This window comes from Hypanus sabinus, assembly GCF_030144855.1.
Source record: "Hypanus sabinus isolate sHypSab1 chromosome X1 unlocalized genomic scaffold, sHypSab1.hap1 SUPER_X1_unloc_2, whole genome shotgun sequence".
NCBI classification, from domain to species: Eukaryota; Metazoa; Chordata; class Chondrichthyes; order Myliobatiformes; family Dasyatidae; genus Hypanus; species Hypanus sabinus.
Window position 1 is genome coordinate 1,004,649 of NW_026778968.1, and position 10,905 is coordinate 1,015,553.

At 45.9% G+C, this 10,905-nt stretch overlaps 1 protein-coding gene across 3 annotated transcripts in view; it reads left to right on the top strand.

The window, feature by feature from the left end:
• Positions 1-10,639, top strand: part of retreg3 (reticulophagy regulator family member 3) — a 31,939-nt gene extending 21,300 nt beyond the window's left edge. For all 3 annotated transcript variants that reach the window (XM_059957814.1, XM_059957815.1, XM_059957813.1), the window contains 4 exons: positions 747-884; positions 6,608-6,687; positions 6,931-7,063; positions 7,511-10,639. In XM_059957814.1, coding sequence (XP_059813797.1) covers positions 747-884; positions 6,608-6,687; positions 6,931-7,063; positions 7,511-8,016 — 857 coding nt within the window. In that variant the 3' untranslated portion in view covers positions 8,017-10,639. The remainder of the gene's footprint in view (positions 1-746; positions 885-6,607; positions 6,688-6,930; positions 7,064-7,510) is intronic.
• The last annotated feature ends 266 nt before the right edge of the window (positions 10,640-10,905 follow it).

A 10,905-nucleotide genomic window follows, 5' to 3' on the forward strand; every position in this document is an offset into this window, starting at 1 on the left:
TAAGGTGCTACTTCCCTGCGCATCACCCTTGGGTGAGGTGCAGCACTTGCTTAGCCTCCCTCTCCCTGTCCCGGCCACGTGAAGCCACAGGAGCAGGTGGTGGATGGTCATACGAGCAGCGGGTGCAGATCACAAGACCTAGTTATGCGACCACTGACACCAGGCGGACAATCTCTGAAGAGTATTGATAATGGTTGGGGCCACCCGTCTTGTAAAGACACTGCCCAGAAGCAGGTGATAACAGACCACTTCTGTACGAAAATTGGCCAAGAGCAATCATGGTCAAAGACTGTGATCGCCCACGTCATACGGCACAGCACACAATGATGATGTCACATGGCACGGCACATAATGATGATGATTCCTAAACCAGGTAGGGAGAGGAATGCAAAGGAAACCCCCACCTGCACCCCTCCGCTCAGCTTCGTCTCACCGAGGCTTCCTGAGCCAAAGCCACAGCAAAAAATAATAACTGGACCAGCAAGCTTAGAACTGGAGAACAACTTTATGAAAGTTGCTGAAAAATGGGATTAGAGTTCAGGCCATTCCCGACTACCACAAAATGCTCGGCCAAAAGACCTTTTCAGTTGTTTCCTGTGACGTTGGGGGGACTACGTCATGAGCCGAGATTCTGTATATTGTTATGGAGTGACCGTGTCGTCAGACATTAATGGTTTCCATCAGGTTGTGAGCCTCACTGCTTGAGGCTGCCCCTGACGCTCTCTCCTCTCTTTCCTTGCACGCAGTGCTGAGCATGCTGCTCTGGCCTTTGGTTGTCTACCACCAGCTGTCGTTAAAGGTTTACGCCAGAATCGAACCCTTGCTCAAGCGCCTGGATTTCAGCGTGAAGGGATACATGGTGTCGAGGCAGCGTGAACGTCAGTGTGAGTAGCCAAGCAGCTGGCTGGTAATTCCTAACCTAACGCTTCGCCCGTGGCACTTGGACCCATGGGTAGTACTGTAGGGGTATTGGTAGTGTTCTCATTTGTTCTGTATTTCATCTAAATACCTAATTTGTTTTACTCAGTTAAATGGTAGTTTGTCTATTTTTAGTGCCTTTTTAACTACTTAACTTGCCTCCAACACTTCCCCTAGCAGAATCTTCCAGGTAACTACAATTCTGTTTTTGGGGAAAAAAACACCAAATCTTACTCGTACATCTTTAAAATGTCTTCCTCTTACCTTAAACTTGTGCCCTCTATTCTACCTGGGAAGTTGGGTTGGTGGGGAGACTACACACTTTGAGGTGCTCGTTATTTTACATATGTACTTTCGGTTTCCTCTCGGCATCCAACGCTCCACAGAAAACGGTCCAAGTTTGTCCAACCTCTCCTAGCTAACGCACTCAGCTCCAGGCACCATCCTGGTGAGCGCCCTCTGCCCCCTCTTTAAAGTCCTTCCTGTAATGTGGTTAACAATAGTCAGGGGCTCAGACAGGCGTTTCTGTGGAGGTGACCGGGAGTCCCGGATGGTAATTTGCCTCCCTGGTGCCGGGGTTCGGGACATTTCTGATCGCGTCCAAGATATCCTGAAGTGGGAGGGTGAAGAGCCAGAGGTCGTGGTACATGTAGGTACCAATGACATAGGAAGGAAAGGGGAAGAGGTCCTGAAACGAGAGTATAGGGAGTTAGGAAGGCAGTTAAGAAGAAGGTCCGTAAAGGTAGTAATCTCGGGATTACTGCCTGTGCCACGCGACAGTGAGAGTAGGAATAGAATTAGGTGGAGGATGAATGCGTGGCTGTGGGATTGGAGCAGGGGGCAGGGATTCAAGTTTCTGGATCATTGGGACCTCTTCTGGGGCAGGAGTGACCTGTTCAAGAAGAACGGGTTACACTTGAATCCTGGGGGGACCAATATCCTAGCGGGGAGGTTTGCTAGGGCTACAGGGCAGACTTTAAACTAGTAAGATGGGGGGGGCGGGAGACTATTTGAGGAGACTATGGGAGAGGAGGTTAGTTCACCAGTGGAGCAAGTAAATAGACAGTGTGTGAGGGAGGAAAGGCAGGTGATGGAGAAGGGATGCGCTCAGCCCGAAGATGTAGGGGAGAAGAAAGAAAAGGATAATAAATTTGAATGCATTGTTAGGGATGGAAAGAGAGGAGGAGATGGAGAGTATTTTAAATGTATCTATTTTAATGCTAGGAGCATTGTAAGAAAGGTGGATGAGCTTAAAGCGTGGATTGATACCTGGAATTATGATGTTGTAGCTATTAGTGAAACATGGTTGCAGGAAGGGTGTGTTTGGCAACTAAATATTCCTGGATTTAGTTGCTTCAGGTGTGATAGAGTAGGAGGGGCCAGAGGAGGAGGTGTTGCATTGCTTGTCCGAGAAAATCTTATGGCGGTGCTTTGGAAGGATAGATTAGAGAGCTCCTCTAGGGAGGCCATTTGGGTGGAATTGAAGAATGGAAAGGTGCAGTAACACTGATAGGAGTGTATTATAGGCCACCTAATGGGGCGCGTGAGTTGGAAGTGCAGATGTGTAAGGAGATAGCAGATATTTGTAGTAAACACAAGGTGGTGATTGTGGGAGATTTTAATTTTCCACACGTAGACTGGGAAGCTCATTCTGTAAAAGGGCTGGATGGTTTAGAGTTTGTGAAATGTGTGCAGGATAGTTTTTTGCAACAATACATAGAAGTACCGACTAGAGATGGGGCAGTGTTGGATCTCCTGTTAGGGAATGCGATAGGTCAGCTGACAGATGTATGTGTTGGGGAGCACTTCGGGTCCAGTGATCACAATAGCATTAGCTTCAATATAATTATGGAGAAGGACAGGACTGGACCTAGAGTTGAGATTTTTGATTGGAGAAAGGCTAACTTTGAAGGGATGCGAAGGGATTTAGAGAGAGTGGATTGGGTCAAGTTGTTTTATGGGAAGGATGTAATAGAGAAATGGAGGTCATTTAAGGGTGAAATTATGAGGGTACAGAATCTTTATGTTCCTGTTAGGGTGAAAGGAAAGGTTAAAGGTTTGAGAGCACCATGGTTTTCAAGGGATATTAGAAATTTGGTTCAGAAAAAGAGGGATGTCTACGATAGATATAGGCAACATTGAGTAAAGGAATTGCTCGAGGAATATAAAGAATGTAAAAGGAATCTTAAGAAAGAGATTAGAAAAGCTAAAAGAAGATACGAGGTTGGTTTGGCAAATAAGGTGAAAGTAAATCCGAAAGGTTTCTACAGTTATATTAAAAGCAAGAGGATAGTGAGGGATAAAATTGGCCCCTTAGAGAATCAGAGTGGTCAGCTATGTGTGGAACCGAAGGAGATGGGAGAGATTTTGAATGATTTCTTCTCTTCGGTATTCACTAAGGAGAAGGATATTGAATTGTCTAAGGTGTGGGAAACAAGTAAGGAAGTTATGGAACCTATGACAATTAAAGAGGTGGAGGTACTGGCGCTTTTAAGAAATTTAAAAGTGGATAAATCTCCGGGTCCTGACAGGATATTCCCCAGGACCTTGAGGGAAGTTTGTGTAGAAATAGCAGGAGCTCTGACGGAGATCTTTAATATGTCATTAGAAACGGGGATTGTGCCGGAGGATTGGCGTATTGCTCATGTGGTTCCATTGTTTAAAAAGGGTACTAGAAGGAAGCCTAGCAATTATAGACCTCTCAGTTTGACATCAGTGGTGGGTAAATTAATGGAAAGTATTCTTAGAGATAATATTTATAATTATCTGGATAGACGGGATCTGATTAGAAGTAGCCAGCATGGATTTGTGCGTGGAAGGTCATGTTTGACAAACCTTATTGAATTTTTTGAAGAAGTTACGAGGAATGTTGACGAGGGTAAGGCAGTGGATGTAGTCTATATGGACTTCAGCAAAGCCTTTGACAAAGTTCCACATGGAAGGTTGGTTAAGAAGGTTCAGTTGTTAGGTATTAATGCTGGAGTAATAAAATGGATTCAACAGTGGCTAGATGGGAGATGCCAGAGAGTAGTGGTGGATAATTGTGTACAGTTTTGGTCTCCAGGTTTAAGGAAGGACATTCTGGCAATTGAGGAAGTGCAGCGTAGATTCACTAGGTTGATTCCTGGGATGGCAGGGCTGTCTTACGCAGAGAGATTGGAGAGATTGGGCTTGTACACGCTGGAATTGAGGAGATTGAGAGGGGATCTGTTTGAAACGTTTAAGATAATTAAAGGATTTAATAGGATTGAGGCAGGAAATATGTTCCAGATGTTGGGAGAGTCCAGTACCAGAGGGCATGGATTGAGAATAAGAGGTCAGTTATTTAGAACAGAGTTGAGGAAGAGCTTCTTCTCCCAGAGAGTTGTGCAGGTGTGGAATGCACTGCCTCGGAAGACGGTGGAGGCCAATTCTCTGGATGCTTTCAAGAAGGAGCTGGATAGATATCTGATGGATAGGGGAATCAAGGGATATGGGGACAAGGCAGGGACTGGGTATTGATAGTGAATGATCAGCCATGATCTCAGAATGGTGGTGCAGACTCGAGGGGCCGAATGGTCTACTTCTGCACCTATTGTCTATTGTTTATCGGGATGGAGGCCGGTGACTAGCGGGGTGCCTCAGGGATCTGTTTTGGGCCCAATGTTGTTTGTAATATACATAAATGATCTGGATGATGGGGTGGTAAATTGGATTAGTAAGTGTGCCGATGATACTAAGGTAGGAGGTGTTGTGGATAATGAGGTGGATTTTCAAAGCTTGCAGGGAGATTTATGCCGGTTAGAAGAATGGGCTGAACGTTGGCAGATGGAGTTTAATGCTGAGAAGTGTGAGGTTCTACATTTTGGCAGGAATAATCCAAATAGAACATACAGAGTAAATGGTAGGGCATTGAGGAATGCAGAGGAACAGAGAGATCTAGGAATAACTGTGCATAGTTCCCTGAAAGTGGAGTCTCATGTAGATAGGGTGGTGAAGAGGGCTTTTGGAACGCTGGCCTTTATAAATCAGAGCATTGAGTACAGAAGTTGGGATGTAATGCTAAAGTTGTACAAGGCATTGGTAAGGCCAAATTTGGAATATTGTGTGCAGTTCTGGTCACCGAATTATAGGAAAGTTATCAATAAATTAGAGAGAGTGCAGAGACGATTTACTAGGATGTTACCTGGGTTTCAGCAATTAAGTTACAGAGAAAGGTTGAACAAGTTAGTCTCTATTCATTGGAGCGTAGAAGGTTGAGGGGGGATTTGATCGAGGTATTTAAAATTTTGAGAGGGATAGATAGAGTTGACGTAAACAGGCTGTTTCCATTGAGAGTAGGGGAGATTCAAACTAGAGGACATGATTTGAGAGTTAGGGGGCAGAAGTTTAAGGGAAACACGAGGGGGTATTTCTTTACTCAAAGAGTGATAGCTGTGTGGAATGAGCTTCCTGTAGAAGTAGTAGAGGCCAGTTCAGTTGTGTCATTTAAGGTAAAATTGGATAGGTATATGGACAGGAAAGGAGTGGAGGGTTATGGGCTGAGTGCGGGTAGGTGGGACTAGGTGAGATTAAGAGTTCGGCACGGACTAGGAGGGCCAAGATGGCCTGTTTCCGTGCTGTGATTGTTATATGGTTATGGTTATATGGTTATAACAGGGCTGCACCCGTCGGAAAAGATGGGTGAATGGGTAATGGGTGAATTCAGACTGGCAAAGAGTGAAATAATCGTGCAGATAAGCTCCTGTTTGGAATGTGTTGCTGATGTTATAAAGTAAGATTAACGTGCCCCGACCCGCTGGTACACGCAATGTAGGCATTAATTTCGAGTGGACGAGAATACACGAGCAAGGATGTAATGCAGGGGCTTTGTAAGGTTCTGGTGAGGCCTCACTTGGAGTGTTGTGAGCAGCTTTGGGCCCCGTTATCTAAGAAAGGAGGTGCTGACATTGGAGAGGGTTCAAAGGGTGTTCGTGAAAATTATTCTGTGATTGAACAGTTTGTCACATGAAAAGTGCTTGCTGGTTCTGGGCCTGTACTCACAAGAATTCAGAAGAACGAGGAGTGACCTTATTGAAACCTACTGAATGTTGAAAGGTCTCGATGGAGTGGATGTGGAGAGGATGTTTCCTATCGTGGGGGAGTCTAGGACCAGAGGACACAGACAGAGTGGACATGGAAAGGATATTTCCTATAGTGGGGGAGTCTAGGACCAGAGGACACAGATAGAGTGGATGTGGAGAGGATGTTTCCTATAGTGGGGGAGTCTAGGACCAGAGGACACAGATAGTGTGGATGTGGAGAGGATGTTTCCTATAGTGGGGGAGTCTAGGACCAGAGGACACAGATAGAGTGGACGTGGAGAGGATGTTTCCTCTGGTGGGAGTGTCAATGACCAAAGGACACAGCCTCAGAATAAAAGGGTACCCTTTTAGAACAGAGGTGAGGAAGAATTATTTTAGCCAGAAGGTAGTGAATCTGTGGAATTCATTGCCATTTTTTCTTTGGTAATTTTTCCAAATCTAATGGAGGAGGTGGCCTGTTCCTAATATCCAAGGTGACCCAAAGCTGGGCCAACTTTCCGTAAGTGTGGGGTGCGCAAAGCGAAGGTGTGCAGCAGCCGGCTGCACCATTCCAGGCAGCCCCTGTCTTGAAGGCAGCACCACAGAGCTACGAGCTGCAGAAGTGTTTGACCTGTGGTTTCTTTTAGTGCGTCGCCGAACAACAGCTGTCAGGGCTGCGGATGATGGGAGTGACAGTGAGGCTGAGCTGGCTGCGTTCTGCCCCAAGGTACGGAGTTTTCTGACCCTACCCCCCACCCCCCCAACAACCTTCCCCAAACCTTTCAAGGCTTAATGTTTCTGTGAAGACATAGTCGCTAAGATAAATGCTGATCTCCCTGCCCACACAAAGTCCACTGACTCTTGCCATAACTTAGAATTATTTATGTAACGCTGGGGAGTGTATTTAGCTGGCATGGAATTAAATGGATGTGCAGATCTCATCTTGCTGCTTGTTTCTTGCATGGCAAAGTTCGACGACTCTACGTTTGGTAAGGAACTGGAAATTTCTGACTTTGAGCATTCAGACGCAGAGGTATCGTACACCGAGAACGGAACTTTCAACTTATCCCGAGGACAGACCCCGATGACAGATGGCTCTGAAGGCAAGTTCTGATGTTTTAACGGGGGGTGGGGGGGTGGGGGCATACTCAGACCGTAAGATGTAGGAGCAAATTTCTACCGATTCTGTCATTGTGTGCACAACTCCTCATCTGCAATTGAACTGTTCTCATTAGCCGAATTCTCCGTCAAATTGGACTGAACTCAAAGCCGTGGCATTCTTTCCAGCAGAATTTCAGTCACTGCTGTAACTGTTTGTCCCATTCTGATTGTGAGAAGTTTGCTGAGGGCAAATGATCCAGCCTTGTTTTACCCTTGAGCAGGCGTCCCCAAGCTTTCTCATGCCACGGCCCAATCCCCTTTTTCATGGAAGGGGTCCGTAGATCCCAGTTTGGGAACCAACCCCCTGCTCTGGAGGGAAAATTAGCTTCCTAAACTCACATAAGAACTTCTGAAAGCTTTCACTGACCCAAGTTCCCTCTCTCTCCTAGATCTCGATCGCCACAGCGACCCTGAGGAGTCATTTGCGAGAGATCTCCCCGAATTCCCGTCCATAAACCCTGATGTGACGGGACCGGACGACGACGACGACACCAGCCTGGGTATTCCAACGACATCCTACCAGCCCCTGCATCAGGATAACGCGAGCCTGTCCTCCGATCAGGAGGATATCGATGAAGATCTGTCCCAGAGTGGACTGCCGTCACCTCTGAGCTTCGCGGGCAGTCAGGGCTTCTCTCTGGCAGGAACGATCGCCAGCAACATGGTGGCGGCTGCGTTGTCGGGCTCCGCCCCTGAGGGCCGGTTGCTGGGAGCTGCTGCCCAGACCTTACTCGAGCATGGAAACGTAGAGGTGGACACAGATGCGGAAGGAGACGATTTTGAACTGCTGGACCAGTCAGAACTGAATCAGTTCGAGAACCTTGGCACCCACAACCGGGGCACGCGACAGCCATCGAAGGCGGGGTTCCTCGCAAACCTTCTTCGAAAGCAGTAGGTTTGTGTGGGTGTTGCTAGACGACACCACATGGACCCAGTAGCTTAGCAGGGGAAGGGTGTCTGTGCATAGGTTAATATTGGCTCCGTGGTTGCCCTTTCTTTCTCACATGTGAACACATTTGCACAGCTCAGTGTGACATAGGTTTACTGATACTTTGTGTTTCTGGGGTTTGAAACGATCAAACCCCAGTCAATAATCAATCTACCCAGACAGGTAATTGATACCCAGCTGACACACTTGGATCAACAGAGTTGTTGTAGATGCAGCTTGGCGTGGTTTTGTGTACGTAAAAGGCGAAATTCCTGCAACTGTCCGTGAGGTATTTTCGCACATCTTCCCCACAGTTAATGTTCTTTGGCATCGTGGAGAGTTGGTGAGCAAAGCCAGGCTTCGTGTGTGTGTGCGTGCGTGTTCGTGAGTGTGTGTGTGGTTTCATTATGACCTCGTAAAATGCATCATTATGCACTTCAAACATTCACCAGCTAGGATCCAAGTTGCGGGGTGAAGCAATTAGATCCGAAATCGAGCACGGATACTCATAAGCGGTAAATAGGAAGTAAACATCGCTGTAGTTGGCTGAGAACAACAGGTCATTTAGCAAGTTCAGCCTGGGGATGAGGCAGGGGTGTGGGGTGGGGTCTCTCAAGTTCAGTAAGGGGCTGATATAGGAAGAGAGATGCTTTGTTAGAGTTCCTGTTTCATCTCCCAATGCCAAGGGAAAGTCACAATCCAGCAACGCGGGTGGGGTGCGGGGAGGAGGGGGTGTTTGATTGTTCCTCACTAGTGGGATGTTTAAACCCTTGTGCAGAATTACTTTGTGCTTTGCACCTCGTCTCTGACGACCGTTCCATACCTCTACAGCTGTCTGGCTCGAACCTTGTCTGCTTGTTGTACCTCAAAACTCTGCAGTCCTGCCTTCAAAAGGTGACTGTGTTTTAATTTATTCAGTGTGTAGGATGCAGACGCTACCGGCGCTTGCCGTTAGCTGGAATTGCGGCAAGGAGCTGACCGTAATGAGTGGAACGGGAGTTGCTGCTCTAGTATTTCTGTGCCAATACGTTGCTGAAAATAGTCTCTGCACCGAGAGACACTGCACAGCAATAACTTTTAGTTATTCCATCAGATCGTGACAGCTCTTTATTTAAAAACAGTATGACCAGGCCTGAAGGTCGAAAATAGTTTTGGAATGAGCTTAGGTAGTGTTACAGGAAAGTGCTGTGAACTTCCTTGGATTTATCAAAGGTTCTGGCTGAAATCTGGTAATAATGGCAGTCGGACACTACAGTTCAGTGATTGGGTGGCAGGTGAAGCTGGTCCCTCACAGATGCCTCCAGGTAACAGATGAGATATCTGAAACCTGAGACCGTGATGGGAACCCAAGGTGTGACCATTGCTGTCTGAGGCCAAACGATGCTGACAATTTTGCAGCTTTTCCTCAGGGGAAAAGGCGACAGATGAGAAATCTACACCTGCGGCCATGGGACCCGAGGAGCGACTGTACTGTCTAATGTTGAGAATCTCCCTCCTTCCCTTCCGTGGGGAAGCAGTCCCCCTGACTGTAGTGAGATCAGCGTGGCATTGCATTGCCTTTCAACGGCTGCTCAGTGGTTTCCGTCTGTTTGATCAGGGAAGAAAACAGCAAATCAAAATGCAAATGAAATACTTAAACTAAGCTCTGAGCCAAGGTGTTTCGAAGTAGGTAAATGCCATAATCCAAAGTTCTGCAGTGATGTGACGAAGCAATAGTTCTATTTAAGTTCATTTGAGTGAGAAGACTTCTTTGAAATTTCAGATATTTTTAATACATGTTCATGACTTTTTAAAGAAATTCATTATTGACGTGATTTGTTGTATTTGAAAAGAAAGTGAAGATCCGGTGGGCGCCGGGTAAAAGTAGGTGAGAAGAAGATGGTCAGCTTCAATCCTTCATCTGTCCGAACATGGTGTTTGAGTTGAACTGTAATGTTGAAGGATTGTGAGTAAGTTCCATTGAAAATGCAGCTGGGAATGCAGGCGTTATGATTGTAAATGCACAATGGATTACAGAGCGTTTGTGTAAAACTATTGTCCTGGCCTTGCAGTGCAGTGATCCACGTGGCCACTTGTGAATTCTCATTACCCGCTTTCACAAGAGGTTCATTTCACGTGATCTTTCCGCAGGGTCCAGACTTTAGATGCTAGCAGTTAATAAATTGTGATTCCATCAGTTCCTGAAATTTAAAAAAAATATTAAGAATGGGTTGATCCCTTACACCTTTAGAAAATTGTATGAAATTATATAAATACTAAAGTTTTATTTGAAAGTTGGTGAGCTCTAAGCTTTGGGAATTTGAGGCAAAGCCTTCTCTTGTCGACATTTTACTCCAATTGACATTTTCAGCATTTCATTAGAAGCCAAGGCAATTAAAATATTTTGTAAATACGGAGTGGATTGAACTGTTGTGTAGAACGTGCAGTGTGTATTTTTTTGATGTTATGTGATCTTCAGCAGCACTTTGTGTACTTTCCAACTTGTTCATGTTTGAAGATGAATTGACTTGATCCATTTGGACATTTTTTTTTGTAGAAAAGTCACTTTATTTTTGAATCACTCATTAAAGTGATTTTCTAAGTATGTGAATGGAAATCTGAGGGCTTGATTCTGTATGTGTCTGATCTAAACTCTGTCGTGACAGTCCGTCATTTTTAGATGCTGCATTTGAACTGCAGCAAAACTGTCCTGTTGAAAAGAGCAAAATCGCAAAATGATCCTTGTTGGATGAATAAAGACGACCATGAGGAGATGGCCAGTATGTACATTGCCAGAAGAGGAGACACGGTGACTAAAGGTTTAGAGATGTAGAGCACAACAGCACACAGACTGGCCCTTCAGCCCCATTAGTCTGT